General features: G+C 37.2%; 1 protein-coding gene across 2 annotated transcripts in view; it reads left to right on the top strand.

Moving 5' to 3' along the window:
* Positions 1–24,662, top strand: part of ADK (adenosine kinase) — a 263,640-nt gene that overhangs the window by 24,389 nt on the left and 214,589 nt on the right. For both annotated transcript variants that reach the window (XM_084210310.1, XM_084210311.1), the window contains exon 3: positions 9,283–9,336. In XM_084210310.1, the coding sequence (XP_084066436.1) occupies positions 9,283–9,336 (54 nt within the window). The remainder of the gene's footprint in view (positions 1–9,282; positions 9,337–24,662) is intronic.

Genomic DNA, 24,662 nt, shown 5'->3' with positions numbered 1-24,662 from the left:
TTTAAGAAATAAGAGAGGTTTTAACTGGTGTGTAAGTCTTACTGTTAGTTTCCTTATAATTTCTAAATGGGAACAATGTGGATTTTATTAAATAGGATACACCAGTCTTTTTCTGTTTCCCTATGAATGATGACAAGGTAAATTCTTAGCATTTTGAAGTTAAATATTTAATAGCAATCAAGATTTAATACAGTTTCAGAACTTTCAGTTCCTTCCTTTTGGAGGCTTTGTTGCTTGAAGGTAATATTCTGGGCTGATGCTGTGATTTGTGAGGTCTTCGCTGACGAATAAATGTCTTTTTCTCTGTCTTAATAGATTTTTATTGACGTGACATTTATTTCTTTGTACTAGAGACACTAAAATAATTGTATTTTAGAGATTCTGTTTTCATTTGTTCTTTTTGGAGATAGAGATAGAACAGATCTAGTTTGGGGACAGAGTTGTAATTCAGTTATGAAATGCACTTTGTGTTAATGGAGCCCAGCATGGTTTTTAGTGTAATGTTACTGTGTTTGTGAGTGTATCCAGAGTACTTTAGGGAACTTTATTTAGAAGAAATCATCAATATTTAGAAGAAATATATCAGTCTGAGGGTCACATGAACAACCACACTACTATGCCTTCTCTGAATTAGATCTATACATGTGTGAATATATATAAAATTCTCAAAGCAAGGCTCCTCAGGGGCCGGGAAAGTATTTGGGGATTTTCAGTACTAATGGTGACAGGATTTGTTGTAGAACTAGCGCAAGTTGGTCCAAACAATAAATTTTAAAGTGATAATAGCAAATAATTGTGGGTAACTAGGAAAAGAAAAGGAGCCCTTCAATTTAGATTATGTACATGTTACTTTAGTTGGGGTTTTTCAGTAAGTTTTATGCAAGTAAAACTTTAAGACATGATTGCGGAAACTGGTTTGTCTTTATAATCAAAATGAATTAAACTGCAAATGAGTGTTTATTTCTGGTTGAAGAAAATATGTATGTAAATGTTAGATGGTCATTTCAGAACAGGAACAATGAAAGAAGAGCTAGGAAAACTAAAGAAGTGACTTAAATATTTGAGGCTCAAAGGAATAATAGTAATGGAGTATGTTGAGAGTTTAGTCTGTAAGGAGAATACCTATAGTTCTGCACAAATTGAATTAATATTTTATTCCTTGATAAAGTTACTAAAGGTCAACAAAATGTATTTCCACTGGTGTAATGAGTTTAGAATTCAGAGTACCAATTTTAAAAAAAAGTACAGAGTGTGTACAGTTTTTAAAAAGGTACTTGTGGTCAGAAAAATGGGTTTTGGTCATAATTTTTAAAACATCTATATCTCCATACAGCAAGTGCTTAGCTGTCTTAAATTTTTAGCTCCCTAGTTTGTAGTTAAGGGAACTCTTTTGACAAGGCCACTTCTATATGCTTAAGTCCAGAGTGATAGGGCTGACCCTATTAAATGATCATAGTTTTTCACAGTCTGGTGATTAACAGGCTTTGAACTTTCCTGGCTTTCTTAATCCCTTTTAATCATTTAAACCTATTATTGTTTTGACTTCAATTTCAAAAGCCCTTTAAATCTGTCTTACAATATTAATAGCTGATTAAAGTCCTGATTTCTAACCATATTATCAGTGGGGCGTCTTACCATATTAAACAGAATAATTCAGAAACATCTAGGAAAATATTGACCAAGGGTGAAAAAAAAAAACATCAGAAAAACCGGACCTGGTAATTTTTATATTCAAAGTAGTGATCATATCCATGTGTTAAGTGCGGGAAACAAAATTTATGCTTTAATTTATTACATGAATAACTGTATTTTTTTTTCTTTTAGGTTTCAGTAGTGTCATTTTAAGCTAATTCTGTGTTGACATTTAAATCCATAATCCATCTTTCATAATAAGTAATGTGTTAAAAAAAATTCTGCTAATATTTTTTGAATCCCTTTCACTCAGAAATTCCAACTTTTTTTTCTGAAGAAGTGAAGTTTGTATAGGGAGTCATGCAGCCAAATATGACTCCAGTCATAATAGTGGACAGGAACTGAGTAAAAAGGAAAACACTAGAAATTTGCTCCATGTGTTCTCCAAGGTGGTCCTTCATTCTCTCAGCTCTGACATATCTATTCCCACAGCAAGGTTTAAAGTCTGGAATTTTTTTAAATGAAGTGCCCAGTACCTGTGGTTTGAGTTGCAGTTAATTTTTTCCCTAAGCAGATGCTTTTGTTTTGTTAAGCAGTGTCATTCTCTGCCGGTCAATGTACATGCCCTTTCCCAAACCAGACTTGATTCTTTGTCACTGATAACCATGAAGTAATTTATTTCCTATTAAATATGAAGTAATTTATTTTTTCTGAAGTAATTTGTTTTCTACATTCTATAGAATTTAAGATAGAAGTATCTTAACCTTCTGTTGCTATTTTTTCAAGTCTCCTTCCCACTACTACTGGTGTGTGCTTTAATAGTACCTACGAAGAAACACTTTAGCTACAAGTTTTTCTGTCTGAAAATTGAAGAAAATTAAATAATTAGTGATGCTGACAGCTCACGCTGGGGAATTCTTGCTAATTTTTGTTTTGTTTGTTTGCTTGTTCCTGTTTCTGTATTGTAGTAGTGGAAGCAGCCTTTCTTTAGGGTTGTATTGCTATTGTACAGTCTGTCTTTAATCTTTCAGTTTTTCAGGGATGGCAATCTGGCCTTTTATGTTTGTCAACAAAGCAGTGTCTATTCAGTAAGGAATTTTTCTAAAATGATTTAACCCTTTACAAGATCATCCTTAAGTAACAGTGAATAATGATGAGCTGTCACTGAACCCAGAGATTAGTGTAGAAAAGGTCTCTGGTTTGCTGTCAACTTGAGGCCAAGAAGGAATGTGAAAAGACAGGGAGGACCAGCTGCCCTGTTATAGAATAGGAGAGAAGCTAAAGAAGGGAAGAAACTTTGAGGGGATGGAGACAGTACGTTTCAGATGGTGAAACTGGGAGATTAAACAACAGTGGAATCTACAGGGGGGAAAAAAAAGTAAATGTATTAAACTGCTGGAGTAAAAACAGTGCAAGTCAGGCAAGACAGTGAGACTTTCAGAATATGAATCAAAGGCTTTTACTGTTTGGTTCTGTCTTTTTTTTTAATGGAGGAAAAAAACATGCCTTAAATATTTGGACTAAGGTCCTTGTATCTGCCGGTTGCAGAAAACTTTAATTTGGTTTAGCTGGTTTCATCTGTTCCATGATGAACTGGGCTGCTAAACTTACATACCAGGTGTGGTCTGGGTTGTGGATTTTTTTGTTTTTGTCTGGATTTAGAAAATTCACATCCCTTGAATTGGTTTAGCAAGCTCAAAGTAACGATCCAAACACATAGAAGTCATGATACACTGTTTTTGTGTGCGTGGGAAAGATTATTGGGCTAGTGGGAAGAGCAAGGCTAGGTTAGATTTAACTGAAATTTCTAAGCAGCTGTAGCCTTGTCAAAAATGCAGAAATACTTCAAGTGCTGTTTTACTACTCTAGGAAAAGCAGTTTCCTTAGTGCTTTTTGATCTCTGTATAGATCAAGTCAGAAGAAATGGAGTTAGCACTTATGGCAGCATTACTTATTCTGTCTGATAAATTGCAGATGGAACTTGAGAAACAGGCTGACCTTCTGTACCCATCCCCCATAAATCTGAGGCGTTAGAAATATTTTGTGAGCTGGGCTCGCTGTGCGCGTTGGCTTGTAAATGCTCATGAGGATGCCCTGATGCAGCAGGTTCACACATGGCTGATGATCTTGTGGGATGTGAGAACTGCATAGAAATCAGTCAGTATACTCTTAAAAAGGACACGTGAATACAATGCCCCAAAGACGCTTTGTTCTAGTTTTGACAAGATTAATAATTATGAAAAAGAAAAAAGAAAGAACTGGGTTTTTTTTTTTTTTTAGACTAGTAAAGGTAGCCTTAGCATCACTTGGAACTTGAAGTAACACAATTGCTGAATCATTCTTATGCAACCTTCCTTAAATTAATCTAAAATTGTAAGACTGTAGGGAAATCCTTAAGGTTCCTTAATGACTTCTTTGAAAATTTATGAAGAAATGCTTCTGCTGAGCTCTGTCTTAACAGGTATCTTCTTTTATTGATGAAGCATAGCCTAGTATAAATAAAATCGACTTGTCTTGTCCAGTTAATGCAACCAATGGGTGTTAGTTGTCTGATGGAGAAATCACATTCTGTTCCTTTTTTTGATGACTTTTCTGCAAAGTTCAAAGAACATGTTGGAAATCTGCCCTTTCATGTATTGAATTTTTAATCAATCTGGGGAATACTTAAAGCAGTAAGTGCAGCAAAGCATGTCAAATGCAATAAGCTTATGGAATAGCAAAGCCCAAGTGCATTTAAAGGTGAGCAAGGTTAGTCAGAGCTGTGTACCGAGGCAAGAAGTTTGTATTTATTTGTACATCAACCAAAGGAGAGGAATGTCTGTGCACATATATATTTAGGGCTTCCTGGAATGCTTTACTGTCTCAGCTTTCTGTCATGGACATAGTTTAAATATAGGGGTTTTTTTGCTGACTACTCAGATTGATGGTTAATGCTTAGAAAAATACTTTTTATCTCTAGTGTCTTGTTCTTCACAAGTACTCTTGAAAATAGTGGTCAGAATATTACTATCATACATATGCAGTTTTTCATACATCCTGGTGTGCATTTCATCTTGGCTCTTCTGGTCCAAGCAGTGTATATATGTGTGTGTACTGATTTTCATTTTGATATCTGTGCAATTATTAATTATTTACTTTTTTAGAGTGATGGATTCAAGTAAAAAACTTTGAAAGTTGACTTAATTTTAAAGCTGTGAAGCTCTATTGCCATTTTTTAAACCTGTTTGCTCATCACCAGTTTCATTTTGGGCTTTTGGACAGGTGAATTTTACCATCTTTTCGGGATGTTTTTGATAGAGAAGATGTGAATTTGATACATTTTTGGAGTTATCAGCAGTGCATATTTCATGCAGGCTGTGTTTTCTTTTTAATTTTGTTAAGGGTTTGTGAAATTGGATGCTGCCTGGAAGGAACTGTGCCTTATGGCTGTTTGTTACATTAAAAATACTTCTGTAAAAATGCACACTACTGTACAAGTACATGAATTTTCATTCTGTCTTGTATGAGAAGCTGGGAAATAAAAAATCCTGGAGTTGTAGGACTACTCTTTTAGAAGGATCATTAAAATACATTACAGAAATTGAACTTGGAAGTTCTGGTATGCTTAAAAATTGAAAACCAGGCATATAATAAAAATGATACATTTTGGCAAAAATTCAAATTGAGATGATAAACTTGCAGGTGAATGCTAGGGAAGTTCTTCAATGTACATAAAGAAGTGAAGAATATACCACCTTTTTTACCACTGTAACCAAATAGAATGTATTGTCAGAGTTGTACTTGTAGCTGTTGGAATAGGTCTCTTCCAAGTGGCCGTGGCATTTTTTTCATAGAGTATATTTAGGTGTACTTAGAGCAAATTTCCTCATTACCATCAGACTCGCCAATATCATGTCCTCAGAATGCCTGCAATAATGTTTTAGTCTGGGTCTGTTACTTTATTTCCAGGCTTGTGGAGAAGAAAAATATCTGAGATTTCTATAGCTGTGAATTTATAATTAGTTGTACCTTTGTTTATTGATTAATTACAGACACATGAGGTTGCTCATTTGTCCTGGTAAGTTAAATGTGTAAACATGTCTTTTTGTAGTGTCAGAAAGAATACCATCTAAAAGAATTCTCTTGACACTGGAAAAGTTATTGTGTAGCACGGTGAAACTTACAATTTAAACTGTCATTAGAGATGGATGTTAGAATTGTAGTTTCTGTTAGCACCCTATCTGTACCTGGGACACTTGGCTTTGGTTAGAATAGGGTATGTTGGAGCGGCCACGTTACAATGACATCCAGAGGTTAAACCAGGCTGCTATGGCTTAAGAAAGTTCACGAGGAGCTGAGGCTGGGGCAGAAGCAGCTCTCAGACCTGGCAGTCTTGCCCAGGGTGCAGTGGTGCGTGGGGCTGTCAGAAGCCATCAGCTGTGATGCTCAGAGGCCGGGTGCCGTACGGGCAGTGGCAGCTGCACAGCCCCGTGCGCAGGGGCAGCTGTGCTGTGGTAATTGCTGCAGCACCCTTGGCTGCCCAGCTTCATGGACAGCTGCCATTCTGAAGGGGTGTCTGGAACATTGGCTACTCTTCCAATAGATTAAATGTTTGTGAAGGACAAATCAAAAGGCTGAAATGTATCATTTTTGAAAGGCACTGCAGCGTGTTCTGACACTTACCTAGTCAGGCTGTAGACCCTTTTGCATGTTTTTACTCTTAAGCCTCCTTTTTTTAAATAGGACCACAGGCAGTGATGAAGAGACTATTAAAGTTTTGAAACTATTGCAGTTTGTGACTGGATAGTTGAAAAGAATAATAATTATTTTGTGTTCTAGGATGTGTTGAACTTCCTTTTTTTCCATGCTGAAATTCGAAGTTGTGATCACTCCTTTGCTTACTTCCATAGCATATATGGCTATCTTCTACTCAGTAGTTTATTATCAGGCAATTAAATCTGTAATACATACACAATTGGTTGTTCTCATTGCTTAGAGGGTTTAGATGTCCTTATTTTAAATTTTTTGACTGCTTATCTTTGGCTTTAATTTTGCACTTAGTATTGTTAGCTCCTAAATGTTCTTTAGAGAAATTCTGACAAATCTAACCTTCATTAGTTAGGAAAACCCAACTGGTGCTTATCAATCTTGCCTATGAAGCACATGTTGGGAAAATATTACGTAAGATGCTCGCTCTGCTAGGTGCACATTTAAATTTATTAAATAGTTCAGCAGCTGTGTATGAAATATAATATATGTCTTAATGCATAAAGTACTCATAAAAATTTGAACTCTACAAGCATGTCCCCTTGTGGGAAGTTTTTTTTGGCAACTTGCAATCAAAGCAATGTCTTTAGGGATCAAGGAAGAATATTTTAAGAAAACTATTTTCACAGTAAAAAAAGGTGGTGGTGGTGGTGAAAAAGATTGTGTAAGCTGAGGCCCACCAAAGGAGCCATTCTGCAAACCTTAGGGGTAGCAATTGTGTCCCTCCCAGCCCCTCTGTGGTATGTCAGTAACATAGCCCAAAATCACACATCTGTTGAACAGCATTCCCCTTATGTTACATGATTTCTGTAGGAGCTGACTTACTAGGCTGAGTAAGACAGGTTTTATTTGCTTGGGTTTTTTCCCCTATAAATAACTGTGGGGGTAAAATTGTGGTTAAAAAAAGATGGAGTAACAAATATTCTGGAAGCTTTGAAAGCTCGAAGATAGATTTTGTTTCTCAGCAGAGAACTTTGTATACAACTGAAGCTGAAGTAGTCTGAGTACTGGTAGAGGAAAAGCACACAGCTTAATTTTTAATGAAAAATGTCTGTGACTTTCTGTGGGCATATTTGTTAATGGGCAAAATGATCTCCATTTGCAAAATGGAGTGCATATTAGTATATCTATCTATGACAGATGAATCCTTTGGAGGAAGACCTGATTTCATTTTAAGTCAGATTGCAAGTTTTGTAAGAGATAGTGTCCTTTCACTTCTGAAAGATGTTCCTTTTAGAATTTCCTGGTAACTCACTGCATTTTCTCTGATACATGAGTATTTGCTATCAGTGAAATTCATATTAAGATATGACAAATGGAGATATCGGGGTGGTGTAGCAGCATTATGAAGAGACTGGTATTGGGCTAGACCCTTTTTCATGTAAGAAAAAGCCTGATACTGTTGATTACAGAAAACATTAAGTTGGAAGTAAATGTAAGATTGTAACAGTAAAAGTGGTGTCTTAAAGAGTGACAGGATGGTAAAGTATGAAGAAGATTGGGCAATTTAAACAAGTGACCTGAATCTGTGCAGGAAACCCTGCCTACCCTGTGTCAAACGTGAGCCCTGTACTTGGAAAGAGAACATGGATGAACCACTGTATCCTGATCAGGAGTGTCTGCACCTAGGATTTAGCAGCAAAGTGGATAAATGGATTCAAGTCATCATGATAGTGTAGCAAATAACCTGGGGAAGTTTCTGTGTTTGTAAACAATAAAAATCAGTCCGTCACTGTCTTGTATGTCTGAGTGCAGTGAGCACTAGTGAGCTTGAGAAGGTGTCCTGCATTGGTCCAGTATTGCATTTTCAATGGATGCTGAAAATATGAGTTTCAGAGAGTATCATCAGAAAATACTGTAAGAAATAGAGAAAGGATATTTTGCCTATTTGTTATAAACAAAAATAGTTCTGCAAGATAGATTGAGTGTAGTTGTTGGTGACCAGAATCTTCCCTCAGGAGGAATAACTTATGGTTCTGCAGTTGTCTAGAGCAAGGAACAAGCACAGAGGACAAAGGGACAGTGGGAACCTTCAGCAGTGTGAGCAGATAGCTGCTTGCAGAGTTGTCCGATGGACACTTGACTTCTAGCTGCTTACATTATGAACGATTGTCTTACAAACCAATCAACCAAAAAACCCACCAAATGCAAGAGAAAAAAACCAAACCCCACAGAATACTTTAGCAATTTATTTTGAGATGTCAGAAGAGTTTACTCCGATGCAGAACAAAAGTGAGGTCACTCCTTTAAGGTTTTCCCCATTGAGTGACAGTGCAGGCTGCAGCCTGGCTGGCAGTAGGCTGTCCTGGCAAAGACTCCATTCTCTTTTCCCTCTGATCAGGCAGTGCTGGCAACCTATTCTGTTAAATCAGCTATTAGGTTAAGCTAGCAAAGAAAGTTTCTTTCTCTCAAGCACTTGGATTTATCAGAAGTTGCCTGTATGGACTGCAAAAGTTTCCCTAAATAGCCTGTTGTTAAAGTATATTTTTTCCTACAGAATTATTTTGGTATTTATTTTATTAGTTTTATTTGGTATGGGGAGAAATACTACAGCCACATTTAGTGTTTCTATTGTCTGTAATCCTCCCTTTCATGTTTTGGCAGATTCAAATTGTAAGATGCATGTATGGTTCATGGTATGAAGTGCAGTGAATTTTGGTAGATAGTGTCAGCCAAAGCATGCAGTGGAGTTTGAAGCCAAGATATAAAGCAAAAATTTGTGTGATGTTAAGTTTACTTTGATAAACAGATAAATTTTTAGAAAGTTTTGTCTTTGCAATACCTGTGGTATCTGAATCAACAAACACATAATTTAAGAATTTTAAACTGTAAAACTTCATTTTATGGTCATATTCTCATGTGAGTAACCACTTTGTGTTTTTTCTTTCTTTTTTTCCCCCCAAGGTATGGGCTGAAGCCAAATGACCAAATTTTGGCAGAGGAGAAGCACAAAGAACTGTAAGCTTTTTTGTGATGATATACATGCATGTTACCTATATACTTTCTGATGTATATACATGTTTTACTGTTAAATACCTGAAGCAAAAATGTTAGCTCTTGCTCTTTAGTATTTAGTCTGCTGTAAATTGCAAAATTTGTCTGAAGACTAATTGTTACAAAAAGAGATTTAAGAATGTTTTTTCATTAATTTCTTTTAAAAATTCTTTAATTAACTGCATTTGGTACTAATGCAATTTAAATACCCCATTTAAATGTTCATCCTAAATGCCTATGTTCATTTCCAAATTAGATACAGATTGCTAGGATTACTTTCACATTTCTTGGTTTCAGGGTAGAGATACTGGGGAATTTGGTCCATTTTGTGTTCATCTACACGCTTAGATATAAAAATAACACCCCTTTTTTTCCTTACTATTTTAACTTTTGGCTCTTGCACATAACTGACTGTTTCCATTATTACATTAGCATTGTTTTGCATTATTTCATGATACACCCAGAAGACTTATGGAGTTTATCCTCATGTAAGATAATGTACTGGTTTCAGATAGCTGTCAAGTTTCCCATATTAAATTTTGGATGTTTTTAGAAAGGTCGAAGATTTCAAACAGTAAAAATGTATTCTGGTAACATGGATTTAATTCCTCTGGAAAAGATTTTTTCTCAAAAGCCTTAGTGATTGAATTACTAACTAAATGTCCCATGTTCTTTCAGAGGATGGAAAAAGACATTTAGCTTTAGTTGGTACATCATGGTAATGTACCTGTGACATTAAAACTGCTTGAGCTCCAGGCAAGAGACAGGTGGCATCAGTTTCCTTTGATGAATGATAAGATTGGTTTTATGCAGAGCCCACTCTCTAGTGATAGAACACTTGAGGACAGCATAGCTTTGATTAACCCATTAACCCACTTTGAGTGCTATGGGCTAGAAATATTAAAAGTACTGCAGAAAAAATGCAGAGGGGTTAAACACAAGGTAAATCACACACAGGTCTGTATTTTGGATAGTACAAGTTGTACTGTGTACACAAGCTTTATTTGTTCAATAGATACTGATTAAACTGAGCCTTTTGATGTGAGATATTTCATTTGAAGTACTTATCTTTTCGCTTTTTATTATAGGTATATTGTATATTACTTAATTGCATGTTTGTTATTGATAAGTTTACAGCATAGTCACTTCTTAAATGGAGGATTGAACTAATTTTATTAGTTCTTTATCAATTTTTTTTTAATACAGAAAGTTCAGTAAAACTCAAGATTTACATGGATCAGCTCCAACAGAAGCCCTTCTTTGGTGTTTTGTTGTACACACTGCATTAGCTCCTGAGATGATTTATATGTTGCTGGGTATAATGAAAGAGGTTGAACATGCTTTTGCCACTGATCTTGTCATCTCGAATGTCACTGGACACTTGACCAGGGAGAAACTCCTGGAGGTCAGTGTCACGTTGTTTTCAGGAGAGACCTTTGGAACATTTCAAGTGCTGTGTACTCTTCTGCTTGGACCATGTGAACACAACAGATTGCACATTGTTGAACTTCGGAGCACTTTTAGTCCTTCAAACTAAATTCTCTGATTTAACTTATAGATGAGTTGTCCCTGTTGTAATGTTTTTAAGTCAAATAAAAAGTAGCTTCTACATATTACTGTTCAGTTCCAAAATCCTCCTACTTAAAATAATTTATCTTTCAGTCTTTGAAATGTCAGAAGCTTTTATATTGTCTTCCCTAGTAGTAAAGAAGACTTCTTTTGGCATTCTTCATCTAAAATCCATCATGGTCATATATCTGACTGTCACATGTCCTTCAGTTTCTCAGAGATACTTCAGTATAGCTGTTCTTCATAAAAATGTAAATTTTGTTCAGTAAAGAATTCCTTACCTCCAAAGGTAACTGAGCCTGCTACCCTGACTTGGCCTGATCCTGTAGTCCTTGAGTCTTAGTTATCTAGAGAGAGAAGTACAGCCACTAAGAGTGGCATTGGTTTACAGGCATGGCATCGTGCTTAACTTCTATTTTAAGGGCTAAGGTATGAAAGATAACCTTTTTTTCCCCCCTGCTTTCAATTCACTTCAACTGTAGCAGCCTTCTAAATTTGTCTTTTCATTTTGTGTACACTTCTTTTGTTTAACAGGAATTTATTAGCACTAAAGCTGTTAAGTTTGTGCATTCTTTTCAGAATTTAGCTGCAAACATCTACTCCTTCCACACCGCAATCAATTTCTGAATGTACCTTATGAAGGGTGGAGGATATTGTCCTACAGCTCAACCTGTTGCCATTAAAATTAGCAGATTAGTTAGAGCCATCAGCACTGGTGATCATGTCAAGCCATGCCCATGTTGTAGGGAATCAGATGAGCAACACGCTTGTTTTCAGTGACGAGTTCATTCTTCTGCAGTGGGAATAACAAAGGTGGTATCTTCTGTTTGCATTGGTGTTTTACAAGGGAAGTATGTTTTGTGGCTCAAGGAATGTCCTGCAGATGTTTCCCACCTTCCCTAACCCAGCTAATCCTCCTCAGCTCTGAGTCCTGCACGACTGCGAGGGAAACTCGGATGTAATAAGGTCCGGGCGAGGTCTCAATGTTGCATATATTTTTTCTTCTTCTGAGAATAATAAAAAAATACAAACTCTGAGACAAAAATATTTTTCCTGACCCTTTGTATGGTCCTTTTACAGGAGTTGTTTCTATTTTTAATTCTCAGAATTGGCCTGATTGGCTTTAACTAAAGGTCATATTAGCAAGTATAGACTTGTGTATGCTGTTACCTAGGCTGAATTTTTTTTTTTTTTTACTATGGTTCCACATCAAAAGTTTTTTAGGAGAATAAATTTAGGCTAGATGCAGCCAGCAATGGGGTGTGATGCAACTTGTCTTGATATTTAAGTAGGAATACTTTAATACAGAGTTCATCTTCACTGTGTAGAGTAAGTATTGACAGAGGAGCTGGGGTTTCTTACTAATGTTTTCTTTTACTAAGCTAGGGGCTGTTAGCCAAATTTTGGTAGCTCAATTAGCTTGAATTGAGCGAATTCAGGCAACTGAAATATAGTCACTGTGAGTTTTAAAAACATTGTTCAGAATTCAGTAGTGGAATTCAGTACTGAGTCTGTAAGCAACACTTGTTTTAGTGCAGCTTTGACTGACTCCTTGTTGAACAGTTTTATAAATTTTTGTTTAAGCAGTTTTGGCTGTGATGGGACGCTTTGTATAGTTAGTTGAAGGAGAGAGTAAGGAATGTGGAATATGCATTGTGTTTGTAATTTTTTAAGCTTTCTTTTTCAAAGATCAAGACCATGAAGTGAGGAAGAAGATAAATATCAGCTTTCTTTTTCTTCAGTCAGTTTTTGATGTGTTGGTCAGAAGGGAGAGAGCAGATGTGTTGCTCTGCTGCAGGTTGGCTGAGGGGGATTCATTTAGCTGAGAGGGATTTCATTCTTGCCTGCATACTTGCTGTTTTTCATAGTGAAGCTGAACAAGGGAGAGAGGGACTCTTAAATTTGAGCACAGCTCTTTGGGTGACTGATGGAGTTTTGATTTACCTGTAACATCTGGCAGGAGGTGGTGTGTGTGTATTTTCTGTTTTGCCTTAGGCAAGATAGATATTTAGGTGGAAGGGTCAATCTTGGAGTCATAATAGGGATGTTTGGGGATTACAGAGGGCCTCTATTGCTTGGGAGAGAGTACAGAAATCTACAGTAGGGGTTTCGAAGTAGTCTGGGTATGTCAGAGAGCTCAAGGATCTCAAAGGGATTAGAACCATGTCACAGGAATGTTGAGACCAGTTTCCTCGTATTTGGGGGTGGGGTGGCTACCCCGTGTTAGTCACTGTCTGTCACAGTACTTCAATACAAGAGCTAAGGGACTCGACCCCAAGCACAATTAAAGTGCAACCGTGTGTCATTGGTAGTTCAGCTTGCAGGGAGGGAGACATGAATTCTGGGTCACCAGAGGGATGCAGCTGTCCATCTAATGCTTTTGGAAACAGCTGAGTGTTCTGTGCCACTAGAGGGGGCAATTTATCTTCGGTAACACTCGCAGAAATCTTCCCTATGTGTGGGGTTTGGGATTTGTCCTGTTGGGCATAAGTCTCTTTAAAATACCTTTGCTTTTTATCCATCCTCTTTCCCCCCTAAAGCTAAAAGAGAGGGTAGAAAGTTGTTTGTGGAAGTAGGGGGGGAAGAGAGAGCAAAATATCAGAAATATGAAGCTTTAAGTCTTTTGTTGGCCTTCTCAAAATATGCTGACAATATATGTGATTTATATGGGTGAGGTGATGTATGAATCTGTCACAGCTGTTGAGTTACTTGATATAATATGCCTCACTTGTAATTACATTTGAGTGGATTCATATATATTATGAAATATGATTTGGCAATAAATTAATGGGGAAAACTGTTACGACAGTTATAACAAGGTGCCCAGATTCATGAAAAAACCTTCCGGCTCCCACCTTTGCATGACTTTATGTTAGATTTCTTCCTCATTTTTTTTTAAATCAAGTATCATATTCACCTGTTTCCTGGTGTAGAGTTTTGTCTGAAAACTTCAATAAAAATCTCTACTATGCAACTGATACTTGCTTTTACAAAATCAAATAAATAAATAGTAATTTAGAATGACTAGTCTCTTAAGTTGCCACTTTTTCCCAAAGCAAAAAAAATTCTGTATATATTGACTCTGATTGTTCTGTGACATGTAATTAGGCACTTCTTTAATTAAACTTCCATTAAGTACTTGGGAATTCTGTAGAGTAAGAATCTGGATGATGTGCTGTTGATATTTGAGAAACTTGTAAGGAATGAACTTGATGGTTGGGAAGAACTCTGTACTGATCTGGAATGTTTTCTTAATCCAGTTCCTTGAGTTGTTGGCTCCCTCTGTAGAAACTACTTTAAATTGCAGTTTGATTTCTCTAGAATTATTTTGTCACTTCTGTGTAATATATACACATACACATAAAAGCTTGAGTCAGATGTACAAAAAGAATGATTTATGGTTAGCTACAGAATTTCTGTTACAGATTCCTCCCTCTGTATTTTTTCCTTCGTTTTTCTGCGTGTCCACCCTTCATGCAATTATTTGGAATTACAGCACCAGTGCAAATTAGCAGTATAGAAATCAGCTCATTAAATTCTTGATAACAGGCAGTCCTGCATAAAATTTCCAGAAGTTAAGATACCAAGGTATAGCAGAAATACTTTTAATTTCTTTCATGGAGCAGTCTTTACATATGCTTAAATTTAAAATCAAAAATTTCAAGTTAGTTTCAGTATATAATTTCATTTTGCATCCTGCTGTTGGAGATGTTAAATGAGTAAACTGCACAATACTTGAACTGGGTGGTAAACAGATTGCATCAGTATTTTAAAACTGTGTGCGTGTACCAGTGCAGTGTTTTATTGAGCCTCCTGCCTCCATTCATGTTCCTTTGCGTGTATAGTATATTAAAGCCCAACTTTGCTATGTGGCTTTAAAGGGTCTATTAGAATAGTCTCTATTGTTAAACAGCTCCTGGAAAACAGTGCCAATTCATTCTTGTATGGCACAGTGCTTATTTGATGTAAAATAGAAGAAAACTTCTGATAATAGCTATGGCTGGCAGTTAAGAACAAGGCTTATGTTCCTCTGGGGAGCTTGGTTTTATAGCCTGAGATGCTTATCTGAGGCTGTTGTGTGATACAACACTTCCATGGTAGTGGGAAGGAGGAGTGCTGGAGGGGAAAGAGAAGGATGGTTATGAAAGCCAATGGAGAATCCAAAATATTTTATGTATGTGACATACAAGGTGTAAAAACAGCTGCTAAAGGATTGAAACTTCATTTGCTTAAAAATTCCAAATGTCAGACTCACTGTTCTTCTGTAGTCTTGCTCTAAATTGCATATATTAATTTTTCTTCCCTTACTTTCAGTAGAGGTTTTCTTGTGTCATCTGCTTTGATTACCACAGCCTTATTATAGGTGGTACAGAAGAGATATCAAAACATCCTTTAAGGGAAAGATGTTTTCTAATATTCCAGCTCAAATTTCATTGCTTCCAGGAACTCTCACAGTACTGGTTATTGAGTTAAATTCATCTCTTGTAATGATTTCTTACTTTGACAATTTGTGCAGGAATAGGCGGACTGACATAGACCGCCTATTTGGTTCTTCTGTGTAGTGAGCTAATGAGGCCAGGTTACTCTGTTTTTCTTCTTGATAATATTCCTGACAGTGATTACTGTTCCTCAGTGTGTACTAGACATACATGCAAGGAAAAAGCAAGGAAATAACGTTTTTCCTTTTGCTGCCTGTTCCTAAGCTCACCCTCCTGCACAGACTGAGCAGAGGACCCACAGCCCTGAACTGAACTCTCAGACTTGGAAGGCTCAAGTGATCTGAACTCCTGTAAAGCACTTCAGCTTGCCTCTCACCCAGTGTAGAGCCAAGACTTCCGAGACAGCACAGGATGGCTGCGCCCTCCTGTCCTCCTGGGGCTCATTTCCAGTAAATGCAGTTTGGGCAGTCAGTAAGACATGATTGTCCAGAAGATGACTTCCCTCATGACTTCTCTTGGCACTTTTCTTATTTTTACAACTTGTTAAAAAATGGTGTTAATGTTTCAACAGCACTGACTCCTGGTATTGATGAAGTGTGGTGCTAATGCAGTAGTGATGGGACTGTGTGCAGTGACACATGTATTTGAAGACTTGAGTTTTGAATATGCAGAATGATTTTTTTTCCCTACTGCTGCATATTTCTGTCACAGTAGTGCTTTCTTTCCAATAGAGGATGGGGTGCACTCTTTTTAGAAGAAGATGCAGTCTTCTGCTACAAAACATGCAAAATCTCCTGGGATTGCTGCTTTTTAGCTAAGGTAACTAAGGTTTCTGCATCTTTACTGCACATAGAATTCGACAAGATCTGTCTTGAAAATATTAATTTTTGTGTTATGCAATGTTGCATTAAACTTGAGATTTTCCTAAAATTTAGAAATTATTAATTGGACCTTTTAATAGCCTAGAAGATACATTGTCTTAGTAACTCTTAGAGAATGTATTAAAGATGGCCGTGGGATGGGTTTGAGCTGTCAGAGTAATTATTTAACTTCAAGCTGCAGGCTCCACAGCAAGAACTGCATATTCTGAAACAAAGAGCGAGAATTTAAAATGGGATTTTATTCCATTCTCTTACTGTATTTTTAATATGTATTCTACTCACAGTCCTCTAGACATAGCACCAGAATCGGAACAAAAGGTACTACCCACCCAACCATTTTGTGGAATTGCATTAATTTTATTGCCTTAAGTATACAGTGTGTGAAGGAGAGCCTTCAGCTAATCTGCTGTTGGCAGATCCTGTTTTACTTCTGATTTTGGTCTGATTTTAATGACATAACATCAAAGCTGTTGAAGTGGAGGCGCTGTTCCAAAGCCCCGGCAAAGGGAGTGTGTGGTCAGTGCTGGGAGTGCTGCCAGCTGGGGGGGTGCTTAGAGCAGCAGCCACCTTGGTGGCAGCTCTTTGAAACCTGTTGTAAAAGGTGTAAAATGTCTAAAGCTTTTAACCACTTGAAAGGACTTGACAGTGCACTGTTATCTTTTTGCTTAAACACTTGTAAACTTGAGGTGAGGGGACTTACTGCTTTCACTGAGGCTCTTTAAAACCAGCGGAGGTAAGAAATGCGTATTTCATGTGCATGCAGTTTGAGCTTGAGATGAGATACACCTGAGCAAGATGGGGGCTTGTGAGGGTTTTTTGTATAATTCAGACCACAAACATCTTTCACGTTCAGATTGCTGTGTTAACTGGTTAAGTGAAATTGCAAAACCCAGAATTATAGCGTGATCATCTCTTCTCTAAACTCAGTTTTGATTTTATTCTGGTTTTTAACGTGTTGCTGGTATGATTATCTAAAAGCTGGTCAATGCCAAAGAGAATAAAAATATTCATTATTTAATTCTTAATAATTTTTTTTAAATAATAGTGAGAGTATATGGAGAATTTAAATTTCCAATATTTTTGCATTTTAGTGACCAAAAAAACTTACTGTAAGAGAAGATACACTATAACTGAATTTTCAAATGCAGGCACATTTCATTTGATTTTTGAGTAGCCTGAGGCTTTTGTGAACTCTTGGGATTTTAAGAATAGAACTTATTTATTGGTGGCACTTGTGTTTGCCTGCTCTGTTTACATCAATAAAGTATGTACATTTATTGTGTATTGTTTTTTCGTAATTCCATAAGAGACATAGTTAGGGTACTATGCCAGCATTTTTCCTAAATAATCAGGTAATGAGCTTTATTGTTGTGACATTTGTGTGCAATTAATAACATGGTATAAATTTTTCCTGTCCTGGGACTTAAATTTTCTCACTTGAAGTATTTTTCTTAGTGAAGCTCTCAATTGACTTGCCAGAGAATGCCCACTGATGTCCTGCTTGTTACCGTATTATAAAAATGGCAGAATCACATCAGATATTCCACTTCCAAAGCAGTTAATGCAGTATCACTCTCTTTGCTAATTTGGCTCTAAAAGTATCCTCATTTAGAGATGTAAGCACCACAAATAAAATGTAAAATAAGCTGTAGAGTTTGCTACTGAGAGAACAGATAAGTCTCTATTGCCCATTCAGTCTTTTCTGAGTTAAGCATAGCCCCAAGAGTACCAATTAGTGCTCAGAATAGTGAATTCTGCTATTTTAAAGGTGGTCATCTATCAGAGCAGATTAAATGGCTTGTGTGAAAATAATTTAGTAGCTGCCCATTAATTGCCTTTCCTTTCACAGAACTGTAGAAAGAGACCTCAAGAGATCATTTAGTTTCAATCCCCCAATCCAACTAGAGATGCATCTTTGTCATTCCTGGCAGATATTTGTCTAGCTGTCTCTAAGGGTCTTTGGAAATAGTAAGATGTCATGTGGAGACAGTGCAATCTTACTACATAACTTGTAATGGTGTGCTCCTTCATTCCCACTGAAAGGTTTGCTTGCAGGATGGAACAGAGAACTATTGCCCATAACAGTGAAGAGGGAGTTGGATGGATTGCAGAATGCACAGGAGTTGCAATGGGGGTAAAAAGGCAATGGTTCTCAGCAGGGGAGCCAGGATAGCGTAGGACAAGGCTGTGTGCAAAGAGAATGTGCACATGTATTTTTGCTAGGGTAAGGTTCTGTGCACCTATGCATCCCTACAGGCAAAAATACAGAGCAGAGAGAGTAGCCTGTAGTGAGAAGAAAGTAATGAGACTCAAGCCATTTTAGTAGTGTGATGGAAGATATCACATGAAGTTGACCATCTGATTTAATCAGGACATCTGGAAGCCCTTGCTTAGCAGTCTAAAGGGTATGTGTTTGGTATGGATGTGCAGTTTTGCATTTGCAGAGAGATATGCTTGTTTTGCTTTCCTCCTGCTCATGAATAGTATTGAAGACTTGCCAGGAAATATTGTCTGATCTACATACTTCTATAGTTCAATAATCATTGTATCATGTAATCATCTCTCAGACATCTAAATTGATTTGTTCTTGAAGCTTTGTACCGGATAAGGTTGTAATTTTATGGATTTGTGGCCAAAGCGAACAGGCAATGTAGCTGTCTCTAAATTGCATGGGAAACTTGCTGCACATTCAAGAGCTGTGTGCCTGAACGATGGAGCCATCTGCTTATTCTGAAGGGGGTCTCCTGCCCTGATGCTGTTGTGGCTGTATGATCAGATGACCTTGTTTACAAGAAGTGGAAACAGCAACTGACACACACTGCAGCTTCTGTCCCCAAACCAGCGATCACAGATGGAGTGCAGCTGCTGCAAGGGATTCAATGGTACCTTCTGGTCACATGAGTCAGCTGGTGCAGTTGCAGCTGCAGATGCCAGTGTCTCTGCTGAGCAGCTGAAACACACAGACCTTATGCAGGCGAGTGCAGGGGTGTGTGGGAGGTGATGGACATAAACTGCCTGTGCCAGTTGAGCATCTGAACAACCCTGTACCCAGTATGTCAGTCCTGGCCTGATCTTATCTCTTTAACTGATGTCACTGGTTCTGGTTGTGAGGGGAGTGACAAGAGGGCTACAGACAGTGGCAATACAATGGCATTACTTATAATTTTAATTTCTTATTTCTAATATCTGTATAAAACACCCTGAAGACGCATAATGTTCTCCTATCTTGCTTGTCCTCAATGTACTTCAGGTCCAATATTGGACTATCAAAGATTGGAGGGCAGAATCACAGTCTTTTACTACAGGGAAAAATACTTGGGGAAATTCAGTATTAGCGCAAAAATGCGTTGGGTGCTTTAAGTTGAAATTGAGTATTTAAACAGGCTATGCAACTCCAGCAGGTAACACTGTGATTTTAAGCTGTAGTGGCAAATTTTCTCACAGATTTGTTGAAAACTTCTAAACTAACTTGAAGAACTTCTCTAAAAGTAGGCGATCTCTTGAGCTAATATTTCTAGCACTCAACAACAGTGATATATCAGTCTGTATGCATCAGTGAATAAGCCTACCAATTTCCATCTGTTGACACAGTCCTGCACAGATTTCTTGAATTCTAAGAAGAAAATTTTGGGTTAGAATTCCAGCAGCAGCTATGAGAATGTTTAGAAACAAGCAGCAGCTTTGTTAAAACTTTGCAGTGTGAATATCCCGCTTCACAATGAAGAGAAAATCATTCCATCATAGTTTTCCAAATACACGTGTTATTGGTTGATACATTTTGAGGGAATCCTTCCTAAGCTGGAAGGATGTGCCTGTGTCAAGGGTTGGACACTGAATGATTAAACTTTGTGACTGTTTATTTACTGTCTACTCTGAGAAAAACACTCTGAAAATATCTTTAAAACCAGTACTTTCTTTATTTCTGTTGTTCTGGTTATTGCAGTTGGCAATTACTGTGCAACAGCTTTTTTCCCCCTTTTTTCCCCTTTATTGTTTTATGGGGCTTCCTTTGGCTCTGCCACAGATGCTTACCGTGAGTAAAGGTTACCACTCTGATACTGAAAATTTAAAATACTTGTTTTTCTGAGGAAATGGGACACCAAACAAGTGAATAGAAGGGAAAAATGTTAAATTAATATGAATAAAGAAACTGGAGGAAGGAACAAGCAGGTGTAAGATATACAGGATACCGTTGCTCAATTTTTTTTTTTTTTGTGGAAATGGCCAGGTTTGTCTTTTTTTTTGGGTCTTTAATTTTAAAGTATATACTGAGAAGACACTGAATAATTTTCTGCCTAAAAAGCAATAAGAAGCGGCCTAGTTCAGGTAAAAGTATTTTCAACTCTCAGTGAATATATTAGAAGGTTTCCGTATCAGAATAAACTTGAATTACAGATTTTGCAATATTTACAACTTGCACAGTGTTATATTTGTGCTTTTTTCAGTATTTTTCCCCAGCTATTTGTATGTGCAGTTGCTCTTTTCAAACTCTCTGCTAGTACTGCATTTCCTACCAAGACCTCTATATTCTCTGGATGCTGGCTGCTCAAAAAAACTGTGATTAGAAGTGGAAGTACCTTGCTTACATGTTTTAAAGTTGCTTCAGAAGTGGAAGTACCATACTTAATTGTTTTAAAGTTGCTTCATGCTAAGTGTTACAAGTGATAAATATCTCAAAGGGAATATACTGCCACTGGATGGTGCTATTGTTATGTTATTTAACTTACTTTCTGTGATAATGTGGATGGCATGAAATCTCCACCCCTGTCCCCCTGAAAGATATTGCGAAGATCTGCTACAACAAAGTCCTATGTATAGAGGTCACCAGTAGCAAAATAGTCATCCACCACCTGTGCCTTCATGAAGCTGGGTCAAAGCAATTCTGTCTGCTGTGATCTGTATTTGAGCTCTGCAGATGAATGTTTAAAACAAGTTTGGATGACAGCCTGCCTTTGCTAATACAGTTGTTTGTAGGGAAGGTGGTGTTCTTGAGGAATGGGATACATTTAAGCCAATCAGCTGTGTGAAATTTGCATATTCATAATACATCTAATTATCCAGAAAGAGATGCTGAGTTACTGAAATTGTCACTTTGAACGGTTTCCTAACGAGGGGACTGTCTTTTAAAACGGCAGGGGTTACATAGTTAGCTACCTATTACATTACAAAAAAAAAAGTTTTGACTGTTTTATGCAAATATACTGCATTACCTTGTATAAATGAGAAGGTAAATCAGCTTTTGAAAGCCCTTCATGTTTTTTTGAGGGTGGAGAAAATGAATTCTTCCTACAAATTTGCATTTCAAGAAGTAAATAACTACTTGAAAAGGTGCACTTTCTTTTAAAGATTGCAGTTTGATAAGCTAGAGATTTGAGTGTTAAAATGGCTTTATAAATTTTTGAAATTCATCTTTGAATATGCTATGAACAATTGAAAACATACTCCAATTTTCTTATAAGCTGGCTTAAAAATGGGGTTTTTTGTGCTTGCTTTCTCTTTCCCTTCCATTTTCATTCACATATTTTGATCTGTCTGGAGCAATTGGAGTAAATTTTTAGAGGCCTGGGAGAGGAGAGGAAGGGAAAGAAAGTCCCTAGACCTAGGAAAACTATTGCTGTTGTCAGTCCTGTCTTCAGAAGAAATTATGAGATTTGGCAAGTTATCTTCCTGTGTATTTATAGCCTGTCTCTCTTACCAATTGAGCTATTCTCTGTCTGTCTCTAATAACTCTTAAGCTCAGTGGGCAATATCAGAACCATGTTTGACAGGGGAGAGAAAATGTGTAGGATAAGAAGTTACTGAAGGTCTCAAGCAAGTTAGGGGCTTGATAAAGAAGGGAGTTGCATGTAGGGAAAGGGGGTGGAACCCAGACATTTTTTCCTGCAGCAGGATCATGCCTGATGGACTGGAACCACCAATGGGCACTACCCAGTAAACATCAATGCAGGGAACCACAAATCAGCAAGTCCTCCCCTTCCACCAGCCAAGAAGCCGGGCTGGAGGAGGTGGGGAGAAGAATGAGGGTGAGAGGGTACCTTGAAGGGACTTCAAGAACATGGCAGAGAAGTAAGGCTGTTGGTATAGCTAATATAGAATATGCATTATATAGAATATGAATAGGCCTAATATAGAATATGCATTAAGAGAAGAAACCAGGTTAAGAAGCCTGGTTAAGAAACCAGGCTTCTTTATTAGAAGCAGTTTTACCTTCAGCAGGTATATTAAGAGGCTGCTTCTTGGATATATTCATGACTTACTGAAATCAGAAGCTGTATGCTCAATCTGCACCTGAAAGACCTTAGTTTGTTTATGCTACATCTGTCCTGGAGTTTTCATTTTGCTTTTATTACTTGAATTCTCTGAAATGAGAGTAGCTAGTTTTTTTTTCTTTTAATTTTTTTTTTTTTGTTGTCAGACAACCTGTTCCAAAGTCTCTGTTTTAACAGGCATAGATTTCAGTCTTCTTTTTCAGATGCAATTTTTTCATATGATTTATGTTAACTTTTCTTCTTTCTGTCGCAACCCATCAGCTCTTTTTCTGTGTTTACTTTGCTTGCTGTTGTAGATGTTAGCCCTATCTAGCACTGACATAGTAAATGGCAACTTAAACTTTTGAGGTAACAGTAAGTGTATAATCATATGAGGTAGTGTGTCTTAAATCTCAAAGAGAAGGCAATTCTCTTCCTAGAGCTCTGATCAAGAACAGGGTTGGGATAAGGCAGGATGGAATTAGACTGGGAGGAGCTGGCTTGAAGTGTTGGCAGATTGTTTCTGAGAGAAGTCTGGGAAGAAATTCAGAGGCTTAGGGACGTGCTGCAGTAGTGTTGGGTCTCAATGGGGACTCTTAGGGCCAGCAGGTGTTCAAGAGAAGATGCAGGGAATCCCTGCTGGAAGCTGAAGTGCAGGAGTTTACAAGGAGTTGACCAGCATGCTTTGGAGCTTCATGTGAAAATTTTTTATGATGGTGAAAAGGGTTATTGATCTCATACTTGCAGTGTCTGTTGGGCTGAAGGTTGTACTACCTTGAAGCAGGTAGATATTGTGGTGGTAGAAGTTGAAAAGAGATGAGAAGTATTAGACTAAGTATGTCTAGGACATCACCTCGAAAGATTATGAATAATGGACCCATTCCACTTGAATTGAGGGTTCAGAAGAGATATAATTCTAGTTGAAAATCCCCTTCATTTTGTTTAAATAGTTCAATAGAATATGTAACTCTTCCCACTTGATACAAGCAAATGGGAAGTTAGATCTTGGTTGGTTTTTTTTTTTCAATTTCCACTTGGCTGAAGTTTTAAAAAATTGCTAAGCCTTGCACAGGACCTAAAATGCTTAAAAGTAAGTGAAGATCTTGGTCGATGATAATGTTATTCTATGTACGTGAACCTGTAAGCTGGATGGACTCCTTTCAGTGTGATATATTTTTGTTTCTTCACCTCTTGAATACCTGAAGATGATGTGTTTCAGAAAGAAAAAATGGGAAAATTACCTTTGCATTCTTCTTTGTGTCCCTCTTCCTGGGACAAACTGAGATCATCTGCAAGGTCAAATACCTGCAAGACTCTGTATTCTTATAATTGAAAATGAGAAGTCTTCTGTGGATGTTTACTGGACAATGTCATGTCTCTATGAGGTATTAAAGGAATTTGATTAATGTATTTTATGATTTTATTGATCATGCTTTATATCACCTTTTTTTTGTAGGTCACTATAAAATGATACTACTTAATGGTGGAGGAAGAACCTGACATTATTTACCCCTCTAGGTTTTCTCAAATTCCTCTTTTTTTTACTATAGGCTCAAAAATGACCAGGCCATACAAAAAAGTGTCAGTAAACTGGGATGAAATTTCTGAATCACTATAGCTAAATATGTGATTCCAGATACATTTCAGTTTTTCAGGTTTTTTTTTGGTGATTATTTGGTCTGCATGTGGAAGGGTCATTCATTATGTTCTATTATGTGACGGCTGCTGTGCTGTCCAGCTTCTGTATAAAATAGTGAAAAAGAATGATCCCTTGTTTGAAGGAATATGAAATCCAAGGTACATTCCCACATGGAGTTCTCATGTTCAGTGTGTCATAGGTCTGCCTCACTTAAATTCTTATTACTAGAGATTCATTTTCTGAGTGTAATAAAGTAACACATCACAAACTCATGTTTTAGTCAGTGTGACTGTGAATATAGATAGGGTGTTCAACATCAAGATGTAGTAGTAACATGCCTTTTTTAGAATTTATAATATTTATAATGTACAGGCGTCGTGGTAGATTTTGTAAAACAGATATTGTTCGAGATCATCCATCCAAATAAAGACAATTCTTTAAAGATACCGTCTGTCCAGGCCTCATGTTTTTGGGTCCAGCATCTTTGTAGTGTAAATTCATGAATCTTCGCTGA

Source organism: Fringilla coelebs, assembly GCF_963513975.1.
Source record: "Fringilla coelebs genome assembly, chromosome: 8".
Classification (NCBI taxonomy): domain Eukaryota; kingdom Metazoa; phylum Chordata; class Aves; order Passeriformes; family Fringillidae; genus Fringilla; species Fringilla coelebs.
This window is presented reverse-complemented; position numbering and strand designations above follow the sequence as displayed.